Source organism: Drosophila simulans, chromosome X (assembly GCF_016746395.2).
Source record: "Drosophila simulans strain w501 chromosome X, Prin_Dsim_3.1, whole genome shotgun sequence".
NCBI lineage: Eukaryota > Metazoa > Arthropoda > Insecta > Diptera > Drosophilidae > Drosophila > Drosophila simulans.
Genome location: NC_052525.2, coordinates 7,708,154 through 7,727,525, shown reverse-complemented (window position 1 = coordinate 7,727,525; position 19,372 = coordinate 7,708,154). Strand labels below are relative to the sequence as shown.

General features: G+C 51.1%; 10 protein-coding genes across 11 annotated transcripts; 4 read left to right on the top strand and 6 right to left on the bottom strand.

Annotated features, from left to right (window-relative positions):
* Positions 1–677: 677 nt before the first annotated feature.
* LOC6740021 (E3 ubiquitin-protein ligase MARCHF5) lies at positions 678–1,929 on the top strand. The gene has a single exon (XM_002076870.4). The coding sequence runs from the start codon at positions 863–865 to the stop codon at positions 1,823–1,825; it is 963 nt and encodes a 320-aa protein (XP_002076906.1). The 5' UTR covers positions 678–862; the 3' UTR covers positions 1,826–1,929.
* LOC6740023 lies at positions 1,916–3,487 on the bottom strand. 2 transcript variants are annotated; one of them, XM_002076869.4, is made up of 2 exons: positions 3,200–3,487; positions 1,916–3,134 (listed from the first exon to the last, which is right to left on the bottom strand). In XM_002076869.4, the coding sequence occupies exons 1-2, from the start codon at positions 3,337–3,339 to the stop codon at positions 2,054–2,056; spliced, it is 1,221 nt and encodes a 406-aa protein (XP_002076905.1). In that variant the 5' UTR covers positions 3,340–3,487; the 3' UTR covers positions 1,916–2,053. The 2 variants fall into 2 exon arrangements, with proteins under 2 accessions (XP_002076905.1, XP_016038503.1); XM_016181051.3 differs by having other exon boundaries at positions 1,916–3,131.
* An 853-nt stretch (positions 3,488–4,340) lies between these two features.
* On the bottom strand, positions 4,341–5,826 carry LOC6740019 (acidic phospholipase A2 PA4). The gene is made up of 2 exons (XM_016181050.3): positions 5,028–5,826; positions 4,341–4,812 (listed from the first exon to the last, which is right to left on the bottom strand). Exon 1 carries the CDS (start codon positions 5,691–5,693, stop codon positions 5,037–5,039), a length of 657 nt encoding a protein of 218 aa, XP_016038502.1. The 5' UTR covers positions 5,694–5,826; the 3' UTR covers positions 4,341–4,812; positions 5,028–5,036.
* A 191-nt stretch (positions 5,827–6,017) lies between these two features.
* LOC27206358 (TNF receptor-associated factor 6) lies at positions 6,018–8,748 on the top strand. The gene has a single exon (XM_016172853.3). The coding sequence runs from the start codon at positions 6,159–6,161 to the stop codon at positions 7,584–7,586; it is 1,428 nt and encodes a 475-aa protein (XP_016038501.1). The 5' UTR covers positions 6,018–6,158; the 3' UTR covers positions 7,587–8,748.
* Positions 8,749–8,826: 78 nt separating this feature from the next.
* On the bottom strand, positions 8,827–10,494 carry LOC6725428 (zinc finger protein 311). The gene has a single exon (XM_002106408.4). The coding sequence runs from the start codon at positions 10,337–10,339 to the stop codon at positions 8,939–8,941; it is 1,401 nt and encodes a 466-aa protein (XP_002106444.2). The 5' UTR covers positions 10,340–10,494; the 3' UTR covers positions 8,827–8,938.
* A 591-nt stretch (positions 10,495–11,085) lies between these two features.
* On the top strand, positions 11,086–12,636 carry LOC6725427 (guanine nucleotide-binding protein subunit beta-5). Its single transcript, XM_002106407.4, has one exon. The coding sequence runs from the start codon at positions 11,233–11,235 to the stop codon at positions 12,307–12,309; it is 1,077 nt and encodes a 358-aa protein (XP_002106443.1). The 5' UTR covers positions 11,086–11,232; the 3' UTR covers positions 12,310–12,636.
* A 40-nt stretch (positions 12,637–12,676) lies between these two features.
* LOC6725426 (zinc finger and SCAN domain-containing protein 2) lies at positions 12,677–14,546 on the bottom strand. The gene is made up of 2 exons (XM_002106406.4): positions 13,835–14,546; positions 12,677–13,766 (listed from the first exon to the last, which is right to left on the bottom strand). The coding sequence occupies exons 1-2, from the start codon at positions 14,411–14,413 to the stop codon at positions 13,014–13,016; spliced, it is 1,332 nt and encodes a 443-aa protein (XP_002106442.2). The 5' UTR covers positions 14,414–14,546; the 3' UTR covers positions 12,677–13,013.
* Positions 14,547–14,597: 51 nt separating this feature from the next.
* LOC6725425 (zinc finger protein 22) lies at positions 14,598–15,295 on the bottom strand. Its single transcript, XM_002106405.3, has one exon. It carries the CDS (start codon positions 15,225–15,227, stop codon positions 14,745–14,747), a length of 483 nt encoding a protein of 160 aa, XP_002106441.1. The 5' UTR covers positions 15,228–15,295; the 3' UTR covers positions 14,598–14,744.
* An 85-nt stretch (positions 15,296–15,380) lies between these two features.
* LOC6725424 (zinc finger protein interacting with ribonucleoprotein K) lies at positions 15,381–17,415 on the bottom strand. Its single transcript, XM_002106404.4, has one exon. The coding sequence runs from the start codon at positions 17,279–17,281 to the stop codon at positions 15,884–15,886; it is 1,398 nt and encodes a 465-aa protein (XP_002106440.2). The 5' UTR covers positions 17,282–17,415; the 3' UTR covers positions 15,381–15,883.
* Positions 17,416–17,623: 208 nt separating this feature from the next.
* On the top strand, positions 17,624–19,355 carry LOC6725423 (phenylalanine--tRNA ligase alpha subunit). The gene has a single exon (XM_002106403.4). It carries the CDS (start codon positions 17,735–17,737, stop codon positions 19,229–19,231), a length of 1,497 nt encoding a protein of 498 aa, XP_002106439.2. The 5' UTR covers positions 17,624–17,734; the 3' UTR covers positions 19,232–19,355.
* The last annotated feature ends 17 nt before the right edge of the window (positions 19,356–19,372 follow it).

The window sequence follows — 19,372 nt, the reverse complement described above, 5'->3', positions numbered from 1 at the left end:
CCCAGTCTGGTTCTCAAATTCTGGCCAAGCTGGAGATATTCGAGGCTGGCCAAATGTTCTTCTGCTCTCGAGCCGACAGGTTCTGCTTATTTTTCGGTCCGTCGCGAAGTTTCTTTCGTCGGAAATGTGTGTGAAAACCATGTTTTATGTTCAGTGATTAGTGGCCAGTGCTGCTCCTGCTCCTGATTTCCATCCATAAGATACATTGCCATCAGAGGATCATCGGGATGGTAAGTGCTTTACTTACGTTTCATATGCTTTGGGGAAGAAAAAGGAGGCAAACGTGCATTTGCATCCAGATCCCGCAGATCCAGTTTGTGGTGGTTACTCTTGCACTTGGCCTTCGCCTATTTTCACTTTGTGGGCCAACAGGTTTTCCTTTTGGCATGTGCCACATTCGCCGAAAGTAAACCACCTACAAATAAAAAGTAGACCGCAGGGAATGCACTCGAAAAATGCCTCAAAATCGAGTACTTAACATTATAAACATATAAATATAATCGAAAATATTGGGAAGATACATATATCTGAAACTCTATCTAATTTAGGATTAATCCATTGATCAGAAAAACCAAGTATTACTGAAATAATCGTATAGAATATTTGAAAAATTGTTATTTTTAAGAAATCGACGTGTTTCAAAAACTAAGTGTTGTAAAAGTGTATGTGTTAAATCAGAAAAGTTTATTCGAGAACCAGGGAAATCAGGAACCTTGGAATTTAGGGTACACAAAGTCAGGTATACAAAAGCCAAGTAGCCACCTTCCGGCGCTGGAACAAAATTTCACTTGCTCCGCCTGGAGATTGGATCCCTGGATGATCGGTGGTCATCGTAGTCATCGCCCAAAACATCACCATCACTATGAGCCGTCAATTTATGCAATTACCGTTTCACAGTCGGCTAAGCCGTTTGCGAAGCGGATTGGAACCGCCATCCGGCAATACCGCGGATGACAGGATGTGCTGGATTTGCCTGAGGGGCGATGAGGATCACCGCCGACGGGATTGGGTGCATCCGTGTCGCTGTCGCGGCACCAATAAGTGGGTGCACGAGGCCTGCCTGAGTCGCTGGATCGATGAGAAGGAGATGATGTCGCCGGGTGTCCCCGTGACGTGCACCCAGTGCCGCACGGAGTACATTATAGTGATGCCGCCACTGTGCCACTTCGATGCCATGCTGGAGCGACTGGACAAGGGCTACGAACGTATGTGTCCCAGTGTTCTGATGGGCACCCTGGCGGCCACCGTTTACTTCTCCGCTGTGATCTACGGAGCACACACCTTGCTCGAACTGGCCGGCTATGACACGGGCATGAAGCTGCTCCAAGAGGATCCCTCGCTGCTGATGATTATGCTGCCCTCGGTGCCGACGCTCCTACTTCTCAGCAGGTTGGTGCACTGGGAGGACTGTGTGATCCGTTGGCTGCGGCGGCGCAATCGTCGCACCATTCCCGCCGAGCAACTGGATGCTGTGGGTCTACCCCTGCCCGGTGCTCCGCTGAGCGATGAGTACTTCGATGAGCTGGAGCGCGAGCATCCGGCCTCGGATGGCCTAATTGGCGGTAACTTGGCAACGGAGCAACTGGGACGCGCCGCCACCAGCTTCTGCATTGCCCTAAGTCTGCCCACCATCTCCGTGGTGCTGGGCCAGAAGCTCTACGGCCGGATCTACGAAGAGAACAAGTTACTCAGCATCCTCCTGGGCGGACTGACCTTTGTGGCCATCAAGGGATTGGCCAGTATCTATCTTAGCCATTCGCGGTACCAACAGAGGCGCCAAAGATTTGTCATGGACTACACTCCTCCCAATCGTAACAACCATTAGTCCCGGTGGCGATGAAGGCATCTGGAAGCTGCAGGCGCTCATAATTTACAACAAAGATTCACTGAATGGCCAAAAATCAATAAATTAGTGTTAGTTGCCAAATATTTATTAATAATTGTTTGAGAAATTCCAAAACATTAAGTTGCTCCAGTTCGCCGGAGTCGGCATGTCCAGGACATTAAACAGACAGACGGCACCTGGCCGGGATCAGTGTCCTTGGCCAGAAATCTAAATGGCGGCTAAAGCCCGTCTAACTGCTCCCAACCGGTTGCCCAGATTCCGGACGATATTCAAGATCCCGATACGCGATCTTTGGACCATCGAAGGACCCGGATGCTCCAGCTCGATGCATTTGCCCGGCCAGGCGAACATTATGTTGGAGGCCACCGCCTCGTCGAAGAGGAGCAGATAGCAGGGTCGCAGGGTCAGCGATTCCTGCACAAAGTACTCGAGAAAGTGCTTCTCCGGCGAATGGGCAATGGATTCGTCCAACTCCGAGGGCAGTTCGCATATGACCAGTGCCCTTTGCGGTGCAGTCAGTGTGGAGTTCCGCCAGCACAGCGAGCTTGGGCTTCCAGACTGCTCCCTCTCTGCGCTGGATTGGCTGGAGGATTGCTCCTCCGACTGGACATGCTGCTCCTGCGGCTGCGAGCTCAGCTCGTCGCAGTGAACCAAGGCTGTTTCCGGTTGGGCATACAAACGAATGGCTACACCTGGCGGATGCTCCAGGCGTCCGGTGGCCAGGAAACGATATAGGTACTGAAAGGGCAAGCCCAAATAGGCGTAGCTGGACCTTGGCCTTGGACTGGGATCCCCCAGCCGCTGAACATTCCGCTCATAACTGATGCTCAGCAGGTGGCCGGGCTCCAAGGTGGGTCGTGCCAGGCCCAGGTAGCGGCAAAGTCGCCGCAAATGCAATCCCGACATGCGGCGCAGAGTGGGCGATGCGGGCGTGGCCACCAGGATCCAGTGCAGCAGATGCAGGGCGTCCACATCGTCCGGCATCAAGGCGGCATACTGCTCGTCGGTACTGGGGCAGTCCAACAAGATGCGACAGGAGGGCCAATTGTCGGCGACGGCGTGACGCAGTCGATCCACTTGGCAGCCGGAGCCTGGGGCCGCCTGGAATTGCGGCGGCACCGGAATAAGCGTCCTCTCGTGCTCCACACTGCTGGCCGCCGCCGCGAAGATCAACAGGCTAATGTCACTGGCCTGGGGCTGAGCTCGCAGCGCGTCCCGAACCTCAGACATTGCCCGCTGGAGCGGAATGGGACGTGAGGATACCGGCGGAGGTACTTTTCCCTTGCTTCTTAGGATGAGATGGTGGGAAGTCAGTGAGACTGGGCATCGGACATTGACGAAAGCAATGCTTACTTAAAGGCTAAAACGCCATCGTGTGGCTCATCCGGTTGGAGTTTGGACCTGGGCTTGGTAACGGGTATCGGCAGGGGTCGAGGATTGAGGATCGGATTGAGACTGTTGGGCACCATGCCCATGGGCATGGTTGTGTCCATGCTCGGCAGCGTTTTTCGCGTGCAACACAATGCCAAATAAATCTAAAATATCGCTCTAACTCTTCTTAAAATTTTGACAAAGCAAATATAGTTTCGAAAACTCTGAAAACTCAACGGCGAGCTACTTTGATGCAATGTTGAGTGTTTTTGAACTGGGAAAACGCACATGATTACAATTATTATTATTAATAATATTGTTATTAATATACCAACTGCGTAAGAACATCACTTTCCATTTGCAAATCGACAACAGTTTTCGTGACGTAACTATTTGCGAAATCAACAAATAAACTGCTTGCGCAGAACAATCCAAATGCATTGAGTATACGCACTGTTGTACTACGATTCTACGTGAAAAAAACGAAAGCTACGATTACGATGGGATGCGATGCGATGACATTGAAGCCAACTGGCAGGAAGCATTTACAAGCTCCAAAACAGACGGGCCCCTCTGTTGTAAACCGCCAATCAATCAATAGTGTATAATAATAATACAAATATTTATTTATATTTAATTGCGTCACGCTGGGAATGCTGAATGCTGATTATAATGCTGGACTCTCTTGAACTAGACCTCCCAGTGCTAGCTTAACTACACCAAGCAAAAAGGCCTGGGAAAGGTTTACTGTCATCATCATCATGATCAAATATTGGGATTTAAATCCCAATCATCACATAAACATGCACCTTGGACTTGAACTAATCCGTGGATCCTTCTCGAGTTCGCAGACGCCACCACCATGACGCATCTGACCTAGAAGTGGTAGCCAATCGAGAGGCGAGCTTACGATCCCTGGGTCGCCGGGTCATCTGGATGGGCAATGGCTACGTCAATGCGGCGATCACAGTCCAGACATACGCGTATACTATGGCTGGATGGATGGGACGCTGATACCGAGTGCCCAGTGCAAAGTACGACATTCCACAGCGGATAGATGGATGGATGGATGGATGGATGGATTGTCGGATTACGGAGCTCGTATTTGCACAATACAATCACATTTTACTCTTTGGAAATTTCATTTATTAAGTTACTACGCCTACAACTAATTACGCACTGTGGTTTATAGGGTATCTACGGGGTCTACAGCTAGTTTTTAAAAAAACTTGGTTTTCTGGCAGCCTGTTATCGATTCGTCGGCCTAAACTAGATTGAGTGACTACAACTAGGTGTGTTAGTACATCGTATCGACTACTACGCTTTATAATAGCACTTGACAGTCATATAAATATGTTGGTATTTAGCTTAATACATTGACGGGGTGTCCCTGGCTGTCTCTCCTCCTCTCCTCTCCTCTCCTCCTCCTCCTCCTCCTCCTCCCACAATCTATTCATCTGAGTACGGATGATGATGGTGTTTGCCATGCTCTCCCATTGAGTTTCAAACTCAATTGCAGCACTATGTGGCGGTATGTTTGGTTAGCTCCTTTTGCGGACAGGCGACACAAATTCCTGCCGGTCGTCGTGGGCCAACTGGAAATATGGAGAGAAAATCATATTGTTACTCAAACTTAGCACCATAACAATGGTTTATTGTGAAAGGATAGACCTCTATGAGTGGGATTCTAGGAATGATAGCTAAACTACTTTCCAATTAAAATGCAAAGCGTAACGATATAAGCAATAAAATAGAATAACCACATCATTCTTCCTTTGAAAGCATTATCATAAATGGCAGCTCTACCCACCTAGCTCTCTTAGAAGCGCTTGTTGTCGCGCAGGAAGGCCTTGTGACGCACCTCCTCCTTGAGGCACGGATCGGACTCCTTTCCGGAACCGCCCCGCTGAACGCACACGGTCTCGGCCTTCAGGCCGAAACACTGCGTCTGCACGACATTGAAGAAGAGCTTTCCGATGGCGTTCGCATCCTCGTCGCCGGCCATCTTCAGGCACGTGCGGAACCGCAGATCACAGCTGCAGTGGGACAGCGTGTACGGTCGGTAGTTGAAGAGATCATAGCGATTCGACATGCCATCGATCCACATTTTGCAGTGGTCGTGCTTCCGGCAGCACTTGTCCGCCTTGGAAGCGCCGCCCAGATCGTTGTACGTTCCATTGGCCAGGTTGCCGCGTCCGCACCACCGCGTGTTGGGCGCAATTAGCCAATCGGAGAGTTGCCGCCGCTCCCGACGATGCACTGCAGCACCGCGAACGCCACTCTCGCGCGCTTGGCTGTGGCTGTGGCTGTGGACATGGGCTAGGGGCACCGTTTCCGATTCGATTTCGCTTTGAGGGTCGCGCAATCTGATGGCCAAGTGCTTGGCATCCGTCCCGGGAACAAGGCACAGCTGCCAGGTCGCCAAAATCACCAGTGGCATCAGTGCGCAGATAGTGCGTTCGTTCGCGATCCACATCGTGTTGAGTTCTGTCCGTTTTCTTTCTGGTTTCCTTTTTTTCAGCGTACGGTGCCCGTAACTGATTGCTCGCCAATCCGAAAAACACTGCCGTTTTATATGCTCGCCCACCGCCGCCAAAACGAAACGAGCGTGTTCACACTGGCCTGCATCTGCGCAGGCTATGTTGTATACACGCTAGCAGCTTCTAACTACCAAATAAACTATACAAGTAATGGTTTTACATTGATTATCTGTATTATCTGTAAAATAACAACTAAATTTAGCACATTTAACACGCTACCAGCAAAAGTTTTTTTGTGCAGTGTGAACACATGTGTTCTGGTATACTAACGCGCCGCCAGTGTTGCACAACCCTCGTTGGATACACAGCTGTTCCGCGGAGTCATGAACGAAAATTATTATTAAAATTGAATTAGTTGATTCAAAGAGGATAGCCAGCAGGCGGCCAGAGGAGCAGCCAAGATGCAGCGAGTCCAGGCCGACCAGAAGCCAGCCAGAATGCACCAGCATGCACATACGCATTCACACGCGCACAGTTTGCAGCATGCGGAGGAGAAGGAGCACAATAGCAATGAGATGACGACCAACTTGTCGTCGACTGGTCGAATTGCGGCCAGCAGCAGTGCCACGCCCAGCGCAGCAGCGGGAGCCGGGGCCAGCGGAGCACCCACTCCGCCCAAGAGTCTGGCGCTCAATCAGAACCATCACTATGCACCCGGTTCGGACACATCCGGGGAACAGGAGGAGGAGCTGCTGGACTCGCGCTACGAGTGCGCCATTTGCATCGATTGGCTAAATGAGCCGGTGCTGACGTCGTGCGGCCATCGATTTTGTCGCAGCTGCCTCACCGCCTGGATGCAGAAGAACAATCAATGCTGCCCCATGGACAACAAGCGTCTGTCCGCCGAGCACGACATCTTTCCGGACAACTACACGCGCCGCGAGATCGAGCAACTCAAGCGAGATTGCCCCAACTCCTCGCTGGGCTGTTCGGTGGTTGCCTCGCCCATCGAACTGCATCGCCATCTACCCAGTTGTCCCTATCGGCGGCAGCAGGAGCCGCAGGAGGAGAAGTGCCCATTTGCCAAGATCAAGTGCGACTTTGTGGGTCGACCGGAGACCAATCAGTTGGAGGAGCACCTCAAGGCGGACATGCCGCATCACATGCAGCTAATGCTACAGGCATTCCAGCAGACAGCCATTGCCACCTGGCAGCCGCACAAGCCCAGCACAAGTGGCGCCGCCATGGAGAACGGCCATGGCCAGCAGCAGCTGCCGCCACCGCCGCAATATGCCAATGGTGTGGACGAGCAGATTGTGCAAACGATGTACCAGAGGATTGTGGTGTTGGAACAGCGGACACGCGAGCAGGAGACGCGACTCGAGAATATGCAAAAGCAGCTGCGTCTGGCACGCCAGCAGGCGCCCGTGGATCCGCGCTACAGCAATGGCACGATTGTGTGGCGCATCGAGCAGCTGGGCGCCTTGGTGGCTCGCCTGCGGGCCAATGCCAACAATCAGGTGTACTCGCACGAGTGCTACACCTCGCCGCATGGCTACAAGTTCTGTGCGCGGCTGAACATTCAGCCGCGCAAGCCGCATGTGCTCAGTTTGCATGTGCATCTGATGCAGTCGGAGAACGATTACCACTTGGACTGGCCCTTCAAGGGTCGCATCAAGTTGTGCATGGTGCATCCGGCGGATGCGACGTTGTCGCAGCACGACACCATCATGACCAAGCCGGAGATCCTGGCCTTCCACAAGCCACGCGAGGCGATCAGCACACGGGGATTCGGTTTCCTCGAGTACGCCAACATATCGAACATCATACAGCTGGGCTTCTGCGCCGACGATCGGCTGCTCATCAAGATCGAGATCAATATTGTGTGAACTGGCAATGGAAAAGGAACTGGAAACTCGGCGGCACTGATGTCTTCCGATGGCGTTGAGTTTGCACCGAGGTGGATCGAATCATAGGGGCCCAAAGGTAAACCGTGCAAGTAGAGAAAAGTAGCCAGGTATTAGAAGTACACGAGTACGCATGGTAGCAATCATAGAAGATAATCCCATCTCCAAGGAGTGCTAGCTAATGCTTGACCTGTTATCACCGAGGCAATATAGTTTAGAACCACTGATAACAAGGCGACCCCGCGATTCGTGTGGAATTAGTCGATCGATCCACTTTAGTGAACTCGTGCGCCAACGTACAATATGCAATACCCGATAGCTGACACACACGTATATATATTTTATATAGACCTATATATATATAGTATACGAGAGACCGCTAATAGTCACCGTCTAGCAAGCATCACATTAAGCAATCTTGATGATATTCCAATACTAATCGATATTATTATCCTAGTATCCTAGAACTATCTCTTATTCCCTTTATATTCCTAGTTCTATACTATTACTATTGGTTCTAGCGAACAAAAGTCATTGCAGATCACGTAGATGCATAGGTCTATAATTGGAAAACCTAGTTGGTCTTGGGTTTTCCCGTGATACCTTATCAATGCATTTTCAGTGCTTAATTAATCTTTAGTTTTCAAAACATTCTCGTCAATTTGATTGATTTTAACTATATTTGTAACTGAGTACGTCCACTTGGCAGAAATGCCAGCCCTATTTTAAACTAGTTTACTTAATATTCCATCTAGAATTATGCTAGGTTTTAATTCTTCTGTTTATCGCTTCGAAAAACTAGTAATGGGTGAACCCAACCAGCGCTTAGAATTTAAAATATGTACCTTTTTGCAAACAACGAAGGAGCGGGAATATATTTTTTTAACCTTTAACCCAAATGCCTCCGTTTATGATCACCAATTTCGTTTGGATAAAGAAAACACAAAGGCTGTATGTATTATTTTATCCCAATACTTAACTTAGTCCATAGCGATACGAACTACATGTTTAGAGCTAAGAATCCCGGGTAGAATGCGCACGCTGGCAAGGATTAGAGCCCAGACTCATCTGGACTTGGATCGCTGGCAGCTTGGAACCCTCTCCGTTTAGGAAACCTCAATAAAGGACACTTTTGTACCGCCAATCAAACGTTTTATGCATCTGCGTTTAGACATATTCAGTGGGTTCATTCGATCAATGATTCATTTCCATTCTTCTCGTGCTGATTAAGTCCACATTTTTGTGGTGAATTGAAATTTCTCTCATTTATTATGGCGCAATTTGGAACTTATAGATGAACTACATCTAACCTAATATTAATCCTAGCTAGCTACTCAGTTGGCCAGGCGCCAAGTGGTGGGTGCAGTCTCGGTTTGCGTGACCAGCTGCTCCTCCACATTGAGGTCGATGGCCATGGTGATGGTGGTGGTGGGCGGACTCTTGCCCTCGATCACCTCGATGGTGACCGATTGCGGCAGCGGCTTCACAGCTCCCTTAACTCTCGCCGGATCATGGCTGCGCATGTGGGCATTTAGGCCGCCGGACTGGGCGAACGTCTTGCCGCACAGCTTGCAGACGTACTTGCGCTGCTCGGAATGGAGCAGCTTGTGCACCCGCAGCGCCTTCTTCCGTTGGAACGTGGAGCCGCACACGTCGCAGACGAAGGGCCGCAAATTGGTGTGCGATACGGCATGGACATTGAGGTCATGGAAGCTATAGAATGCCTTGCCGCACACCTCGCACTTGGCCGGCCTCTCGCCCGTATGGCGGCGCATGTGGGCCGTGAGAACGCCTCGATCTCGGCAAGGTCGTCCGCACACCTCGCAGATGCAGGGCATGCGACCAGTATGGCAGATACTGTGCGAGGAGAGCTCCTTTTGCGTGTAAAAGGTCGCATCGCATTCCGGACACTTGTGCGGCTTGATGCCACTGTGCCGCTGGCGGTGGCGCATCATGTTGCCCGACTGGGTGAAGGGTTTGCCGCAGATGTCGCAGAAGATTCCCGTGTGCTTCCAGCGATGGCCGCGCAGATCGCGTTCGGTGCGAAACGTCTGGTTGCAGGCTTCCTCATTGCATTTATACACCTTCGGCGGACCTTTACGCTTCTTGCTCTTGCGTTCACTGGCGGATTTGTCCAGACTACTGCCGTTGGCTTCGCTGTGCTTTAGGCGGCGATGGCTCTGCAGGCTGCGTTTGGTGTTGTACGCCCGGTCGCACTGATCGCATTGGAAGAGCATGTCCTTGGTGTCGATGTTGGGTTGGTCGCACTCATCATCATCCGACTCCCCCTCCTCCTCCTCGTGAGTTTCATTATGCTCCGACTGCTCGCCGCCCGTCCACTCGGGATCGATGTCCAGCAAATCCTCGCGAGTCTCCACCAGGGTGTTCTTCATGGCCGCTGCCCGCTGGTAATGCTGGCGTGTTGAACCTTCCTCCTCCTCCTCTAAGTCCGGGCTAGCTTCCTTTGCCAGTTCCTCGACTAGCTTTTCATTTCCCTGTACTTCGTCGGCGTCCTGGGCAATGGGATCGCTTTCCAGTTCGGTGGGACACACCGGGCTGGAGCTGCGCGTGAAGTGCTTCAGCCGGAAGTGTTCCGGGTAGCCGTCCAACGGCAAAAGCTGGTCGCACAGCAAGCAGCTCACTTCGTAGGATGCGGGTGCACTGAACAAGACCTCGCCGCATCGCAGATTGTGGTAGCCACCGGCCACATCCGGCGGTGGCTGCACCTTGATCATCGCTCCGTGATCCCTGGTCTGTCTGCGTGGATGTGGCGGTCAACTGGCTCCGGATTAGCAGAGGATTCCAGGCATTGGCGTCGCTTTTTTGTGTTTATTGCAAGGGTGAGGGGAAGGGTGGTTTACCCCAGCTGATGGCAGTGTTGGCTAACGAACCGCAGTGTTGAGCTTGCTTTGGTTGGGGCGCCACATTTGAAATAGTATTTACTCCGATAAGTTCGTTATCTATCACAAGGAGTTTCTTATCATAACTTGGCTGTAAATGATCATGCATCTAAAAGAATAACTGTTTTGAACAGCCAATTACTACTGCTAACAAACCCAATCAATTTTTGGCGGGCTTAAAAAAATTTATTTTTGTTTAATATTTTGCATTTTTTGAAGGGGTAACATCATCAAAATTTGCAAAAAATATGAAAAATTTTACATTCGCAGATTTGAATGCAATTTGATTAGGAATTTCAATACGAGTTCAACGAGATATGCCATTCCATATTTGGTCAATTATTTTTAAAGTTCTGGTCAAAAAAGTGATTATTTTATGAGGGAATTTCGGAAAACCAGCTTAAAAATTTTTTTTTTATTTCGATGCCAATTTTCATCATAACTTTGTTCAAACTTGCCATATTAATGAAAATTAATAATCATAACTTAATCACAATCTTTCATCAAGTTCTCCGAAAATAAAGGATATGTAGCGGTACATTCTGCCATTTGACAACGGTAAAACTTATCGATAACCGACCGCGCCTATCGCTGTGTATTCGGATTTTCGTATTCGAGTATACACTTTTTTTCGGATTGATTTTTCGCTGTCCAATTGGAGAAGTTCGAACGGGAAAGGACACACAATCCCCGAGAGATATCCATAGAAGCGCAATCTCAGAGCAACCATGTCGGAGGCGGCGGTGCCAGCGAGCAATGCGAACGCGAATGCCACTGAGAAGATGGCCAGTTTGGTGCGAGAGGCGGAGAATTTGAAGACCAAACTGGAGGAGGAGCGCCAGAAGCTGAACGACGTCAATCTGTCAAACATCGCGGAGCGGCTAGAGCAAATCGCCTATGTGAACATCAAGCCGCGTAAGGTGCTCAAGGGCCACCAGGCGAAGGTCCTGTGCACCGACTGGAGTCCCGACAAGCGCCACATCATCTCCTCGTCGCAGGACGGACGGCTGATCATCTGGGATGCGTTCACCACGAACAAGGAGCACGCCGTCACCATGCCCACCACCTGGATTATGGCCTGTGCCTACGCGCCGTCGGGCAATTTTGTGGCATGCGGCGGACTGGACAATAAGGTCACCGTGTATCCGATAACCTCCGATGAGGAGATGGCCGCCAAGAAGCGCACCGTGGGCACCCACACCAGCTACATGTCGTGCTGCATCTATCCGAATTCCGATCAGCAAATCCTCACGGGCAGTGGGGATTCCACATGCGCTCTGTGGGACGTGGAATCGGGCCAGCTGCTGCAAAGCTTCCACGGACATTCCGGCGATGTAATGGCCATCGATCTGGCTCCCAACGAAACGGGCAACACCTTTGTCTCGGGCAGTTGCGATCGCATGGCCTTCATCTGGGACATGCGCTCCGGGCATGTCGTTCAGTCCTTCGAGGGTCATCAATCGGATGTGAATAGCGTTAAGTTCCATCCTTGCGGAGATGCCATAGCCACTGGATCGGATGACAGCAGCTGCCGGCTGTACGATATGCGAGCGGATCGCGAGGTGGCAGTGTTTGCCAAGGAGAGCATCATCTTTGGCGTCAACTCGGTGGACTTTTCTGTCAGCGGAAGATTATTGTTTGCTGGCTACAACGATTACACCGTCAACTTGTGGGACACGCTGAAATCGGAAAGGGTCTGCCTGCTGTACGGGCACGAGAACAAGGTGTCCTGCGTCCAGGTCTCGCCCGATGGCACCGCCCTATCCACCGGCAGTTGGGACTACACCATACGGGTGTGGGCCTAAGCCATGTGCCATGTGGCACCTTATTGTTGGGGATGCATTTGTCCAGGACAGATGCCGTCTCGCTTTGTTTTCCCTCTCTTCTGATTTGTTTTTTTTTTTTTTTGTTGTGCATCGCATCTCTAGGATAGTTAAGTTACGGATTCGGTGATCCCCCAAGTGTGTACATATGTCTCATGTCGGGAAGTCTTGGTTACCGCAGTGTTATGCTTACTACCAGCTGCTGTACCATATTGAATCTAAATATATACATGTATATGCATCCAAGTGTAACCAATATGCGACTAGTTATAAGTTCCTGTTCGAAATAAATGTTGAGCTATAGACAAACGTGCTTCTTTGTGCGCCCATGTGAAAGTCCAAGTTGGAGTAACGTGTTTCGGAACATTTATTGTACATACGTGGTTTGTTCTAGTCGGAAGCAAGGTCTTGGCTTAAAACTAGCTTAACTAACAGATTTAACAGCTTACACACGACTTCTACTGATATGTAGGTACTAATATTTGAGACACAGAAATGGAAGGCTTCATCACTTAAATTAAAAAAAGATTAGAAATTGCTTAGTACTATTGACAGATATGTGAAAAGTTGGAACGAAAGAGTCGAGTGTCTATAAACATTGATAAGCTATCTATCAAATCTAGAACAGTGAACATTGTGTGTGGTGTATCTTGAATATCTTGACAGGAGGTTTCCATTCAGTCGGGTCAGTAGGTGAACAGCATCTCGATGGGTTCCGCCTCGGCGCCCTCCGTCGCATTTACGGACGCCTGGAGCTTGTGCGCCCGCATGTGAGCGGATAGACCTGCCGCCTGGGCATAGGCATTGCCGCAGATCTTGCACTTGAACTTCTTGATGCCCAAATGCAGATGCTTGTGGTGGTAGAGCGCCTTCGGGCGGGAGAAGGCCGAATCACATTTGTCGCACTTGTAGGGCTTCTCGGTGGAGTGCATGGCCTGGTGCTCGTTGAGCAGCGACTTGGAGGCAAAGCAGCGGGCACAGGTCTGGCACTGGAAGGGTTTCTCGCCCGTATGCGTGCGCCGGTGGACGATCAACGCCTCCCGGTAGCGGGATCTATAGCCGCACAGCTCGCACACGTAGTTCCGCTCCTCGCTGTGGACCCGCCGATGCGAGGTGAGGTTGTGCTGGTTGACAAACGACTTGCCGCAGTTCTCGTGCTCGCACTTGAATGTCCTGGCGCCGGAGTGACCCTGCACATGGCGGAGTAGGGATCGCGAGCTTTTGAACACCTTGTCGCACAGCTGGCAGGCGAACTCCGTGTGCTCCTTGCGACGGTGCTGGGCCAATGCTCGGTCCACATCGAAGGTGGCTTCGCAGTCGACGCACTTGAAGGCCTGCGGAAACGGATGGCTCATCTTCAGGTGGGTGTTCAGGTATTTCTGCGTCGTGTACCTCCTGTCGCAGTGTGGGCAGTTGTAGTCCTTCGGTTGGCGCTGCTTCTGCAGGGAAAAAACATATTCAGATATTGGATATCGTTCTCCAAGTGCACGTACTACAGTGTTTCTACCTTAAAAACAGACTGGTGCTCCTCCTCCTCCTCATCCGGTTGATAGTCTTGCGGATTTTCCACGCCCAACAGCGCCTTCAGATCGCACCCCTCGTTGTCGGAGGCGGAGGAACTTCCATGATCCGGCCGCCACATCGTATCGATGGTCTCCTCGTCCTCGGACTGTTTACCTTCGAGCACCATGATGCGTAGTGGATTGCCGTCGTCCTGCTCTAGTCCCAGCTCCTGTTCCGCGTCCTCCTCCTCCGACAGAACATCCTCGTTGGAATGGTACTCCTCTTTGAAGCTGTCCACAGCCAATGGTTCTGCACTGACCGCATGGAACTCCTGATCCTCTCGTGCTAGTCTGCCTAGTCCCGTGACCGTTTTGGTGAGCGGTCGGCCCTGCTTGTCGAAGTGCACATTGCGTATATGGCGGGCGAAGTCCTCGAATCCAAAGTGCTTCATGTCGCAGAGCAAACAGACCAGTTGGAATATATTCGCCTCCGGTTCGTAGAAGATTTCGCCGCATTTGGGACGCAACTGCTGCTGGGCGTGCAGGCGGACATAGTCCACGTTGGCGAGGCAGTGTCTCAACATTTTCTAATTTTAATTTACATTAAAATTGTTGCAATATTATTAAACAAAATTAAAATAAAATATGTAAACAAAATTTCGATCGACTTCGATAGGCATTTAGTGCAGACTTAAACCAGCACTTATTTAGCTATGTTTCAAACCAAAGTAACCGTTTGACCAAATGAACTAAAAAATAAATTTCAATTTCAAAATTAATTATATTTGATCTATGTATATTAAATACCTAAGCAATGTGCTCCTCTCAAGTGTTACCAGTTTCTTACCAGACTTTTAGAAAGTGATATAAAAAAATAACGAATCGGTTACCCGTTTTTTAAATTTGAATAAGAATTTAATGCAACGTGTTAAACTCGCGCCGCTGATAATCACTTGAAAACACTCCCTTTGTCTGCAGATCCTTCAGATCCGTGGTTCCGGTGGCTCGCTGGTTCCTCTGGCGGTGCATCCGCTTGTGTTGGGCGTAGCCCGCCGCCTGAGCGAACGACTTGTCGCACTGGGAGCACTTGAAGCGCTTCCCAGCCTCGTGGAGCGTCCGATGGTGGTACAGGGCCCGCGAACTGGAGAAACCCACGTTGCAGTCGGTGCAGATGTGCCGCTGGCGTCGCTCGCCGGCGTCCAAGTGCCACTCCAGATGGCTTTTCAGCTGATAGCTGGCCGGGAAACGCGCCTGGCATGTTTGGCAACTGAAGGGCAACTCGCCGGTGTGTCGCCGCCGATGGATCTGCAGATTCCAATGGATGCGCGTCCGATAGCCGCAGAACTCGCACATAAGTCGCCGATTATCCGAACTGGCAGCTGGACGTTCCGCCGACATGGTCTGGCCGCGTGTGCCAAATCTAATCGGCGGCACTATTGTTAGACGCACCCCATCCTATACCATCTTGGCATTTGGCCGCTTTAGCAGCAGTCGACCGATTAATTGCTGTCAAAGGTACCAAATCGCTTGGCTAATTTTAAACGCGGGCTCTCTTTTGCGAATCAGATTCATGTTATGTATATTTATCAATACAAAAAGGTTAACCATTCGAGTATTAGCCACATCCGCTTGCCGGGATTACGGCGTTCGATTTGGTTCTTGGAAGCATTGTGTGCTTAATGTATAGTTTAAACCTTAACAAAGTTTAGTTATTATTTGTGTTGGTATTTTATAAAATTCATGGAAATGTAGTTTAGTCTTAGTACTTACAATCGAGCCAATTAAATTCGCTTTAAACTAAGTTCTCTCGAGACAAATCAACAAACTTTCAGTTTATCTAAAACTAGGGATACTATTTACAGTGCGTGTCAAATAAATTCGATGGAAACCCGTGAAACGAGGACCGGAGGGTCACCTGTTAGCCGCTCCACGCCGGAGCAATACAAAAAACCATTGATTTCTATGGTAATCCTATATATAGCCTATGCCTGAGTTCCTGAACTTAAACGTCGGAATTGGAAGATACTAAACGTACGACTTCGGTAATCCGGATCCTATCCGTTGAGCTCGTCGTTCCGGTGCTTGCGCATATGTCCAGCGAGTCCGGCGGCCTGGGCATAGGCATTCCCGCACAGCTTGCACACGAACTGCTTGGTGTCCGCGTGCAGGAACTTGTGGTGGTAGAGGCCCTTCTGTCGGGAGAAGGTCGCGCCGCAAACGCTGCACACATGCGGTCGCTCCGTGGAATGCATGGCCATGTGCTCTCGCAGGCCGGAATGGGAGGGGAATCTCTTGTCGCACACTTGACACCCGAACGGCCGCTCTCCCGTGTGGCTCCTGATGTGGACGCGCAGCGTCTCCTTGTTCCGGCAGCTGTAGCCGCAGCTCTCGCAGACGAAGTTCTTCTGCTCCGTGTGCACCTTGCCGTGATTGCGCATATGACGGATGGTGAAGAAACGCTTGCCGCAGCCGGGATGCGGGCAAGGCACGTTCCGTTCGCTGGTGTGCTTGAGCTGATGGCGTTTCAGCTCGTGTCGCGTCTTGTAGCGCCGCCCGCAGACCACACAGGCAGCGCCGCCGTGCGCCTGCACCATGTGCTCGTCCAGCAGGCGCAAGCGCGGCAATTGGGCCTCGCATTCCAGGCAGGTGAAGATGGCGGAGCCTCCTTCCTCGCCGTTGTCATGATCCCGCTTTAAATGCTGACGCAGACTGTATTTGCCATGGTAGATCTTGCCGCAGTGCTCGCACTTGTACTCCTGGGCAGCGGACTTGGCGGGCGCATCCTTGGGCGGCTCGTAGTCCGCGTCCTCGCTGTCCGCATCCGGCGAGAGGGTGTCTTTGTGATGGCGCATTATGTGGCGTTCGAGGACTTTGCGGCTCTGGTAAACTTTTATGCAGTGCGGACACGAGTGCGGAATCTTGGCAGAGTGCCTACCTTCGCTGTCCAGATCCAGCTCCATGCCGCACTCCTCCTGCTCGGAGTCCTCCTCCTTGTAGTCCACCTTGAGGGCTCGGACTTGACGTAGAGATTCGCTGGCCAGGGACTGATGGTCCTGCCACTTGATTATGCTTCTGCCCGGTCGCTCATCCTCGTCCTCGTCCTGCTTGTCCAGGACAACGCGCTCATCGTCGCTGTCCTCGTTATGATCGCCACCAATCTCGTACCAGGCAAATGGATTCACTTGCGCCACAATGGGCACCGGCGAGTTGGCCTCCCGCTCACGATCCCGCTCCTGCTTGAGATCCGCACCTGCGTCCGTTGCCTCCGTCTTCAGCAGGCCGTTCTCGAAGTGAACGTTCTGGACGTGGAGCAGGAAGTCTCCGAACACAAAGCTCTTCATCTCGCAGAACGCACAGTCGATGCGGAAGCTGTGCAGGCTCTGGAAGTAGATCTCGCCGCACTTGGCGTTCGCCATTCCGGCGTACGTGTCCGGCTTGAGGGACTTGAGCATGATTGCGGCTCCCACCTGGCCGATGCTCCCCAGGATTTGCTCCTTTTTTGGAATATTTTTGCCGTTCTAATTGGAACGCAAACTTTTAGTCTTGGCGTCAACAGCTGTTTTTATTGGAGGTGAGATGGTAAGCGGGAAAATAATCCGAGTTGAAACTAGGTATTTTTTTTTTTTAGATTTCTTTATTAGTATTAAATTTATTTTTGAAATGTTAGTGACAAAAGTATTAAATCTTACTATTCGCTGAAATATTGACACATATTTTCCAATATCTAGATAAAATTCTAGCTATTTTAAGCTTATTGGCTATTTTTTTAGCCACCGTCGTTGTTTCGAACGATAGACGCGGTTATCGAAGAACGATAGCTCCGATAGGCTGCGTTGTGGCAACACGAGATTCCGGTATTGAAATTCCGAATTTCCTTGAAAGATACAACCATTGAACCGCCAGCTATGCATCCCGATCTCACGGAGCGCATTCTCCAGCACTTGGAGACCACCGACAAGGCGGATACACTGGACCTGGCCGCGCTCTTTGCTGAGGATCACCAGAAGATTGTGGGCTCATTGAAGAGCATACAGGCGCATGGCGAACTGGTCACCGCGGAAACGGTCACCCACAAGAGTTTGGGCCTCACAGACGAGGGTCGCTCCGTCGTGGAGCATGGCAGTCATGAGGCACTGGTCTACGACCTAGTTCCGCCGGAGGGAATCGCCCAGGCGGCTCTAATGACAGCCGGTGGCGCAAATGCCAAGGTGGGCTTTAGCAAGGCCATGTCGCACGGCTGGATATTGGTGGACAAGAGCGTCACGCCGCCGCTGGTGCGCCGCAAGGTGGACACCATTACGGATGTGGTGCGTAGTCAACTGCAGCAGGTGGCGCTGGGAAAGGGTGACCAGCTGCCCGCCAAGGAGGTGGCCGACTTCAAGAAACGCAAGCTCCTCCAGGAAACGACCACCAAGAGCTTCGTGCTGGCACGCGGCCCTGAATTTGCCACCACTCTCACCAAGTTGGAGACGGATCTCACGGTGGAAATGCTCGCAAACGGATTGTGGGACCAGCTCAAGTTCAAGGCATATAACTTTGATGCCTTGGGTGCACCACCAACGCGTGGACATCTCCATCCCTTGCTCAAAGTGCGCACTGAGTTCCGGCAGATATTCCTCGAGATGGGCTTCTCAGAGATGCCCACGAACAACTATGTGGAATCGTCATTCTGGAACTTCGATGCGCTCTATCAGCCGCAACAGCATCCAGCTCGCGATGCCCACGACACCTTCTTCGTAAATCATCCGGCCAAAAGCCACAAGTTCCCGCAGGACTATCTGGAGCGCGTGAAGAAGGTGCACTCTGTGGGAGGCTATGGATCGAAGGGTTACGGTTACGACTGGAAGCTGGAGGAGGCGCAGAAGAATCTACTGCGCACGCACACGACGGCCGTGAGTGCGAGGATGCTGTACAAGCTGGCCAACCAGGAGGGCGGCTTCAAAGCAGCCAAGTACTTCAGCATCGACAAGGTGTTCCGCAACGAAACACTGGACGCCACACATCTCGCGGAGTTCCATCAGGTGGAGGGCGTGATCGCAGATGTTGGCCTGACGCTGGGCGATCTCATTGGCACGCTGTACGAGTTCTTCAGAAAGCTGGGCATCACGCAGCTGGAATTCAAGCCGGCGTACAATCCCTACACCGAGCCCAGCATGGAGATCTTTTGCTATCACCCCGGCCTGGCCAAGTGGATCGAAGTGGGCAACTCGGGCGTCTTCCGGCCGGAGATGCTGCTGCCCATGGGACTGCCGGAGAACGTGAATGTAATCGCCTGGGGTCTGTCGCTGGAGCGACCCACCATGATCAAGTACGGCATCAACAACATTCGCGATTTGGTCGGACCCAAGGTGGATCTGAAGATGGTGGAGGAGGGCCCCATCTGCCGGTTGGATCACGCTTAATACCTTAAAAAATCAATAGGACCTGCGATCAAATTGCATTTTTTTCACACATGAATGTTCCAAAACATATTTATAAATAAAAGTTCCGCCACAGAAACTGAGGCTATATTGATAAGGGAATTCTCCTATAACATTTGGCGA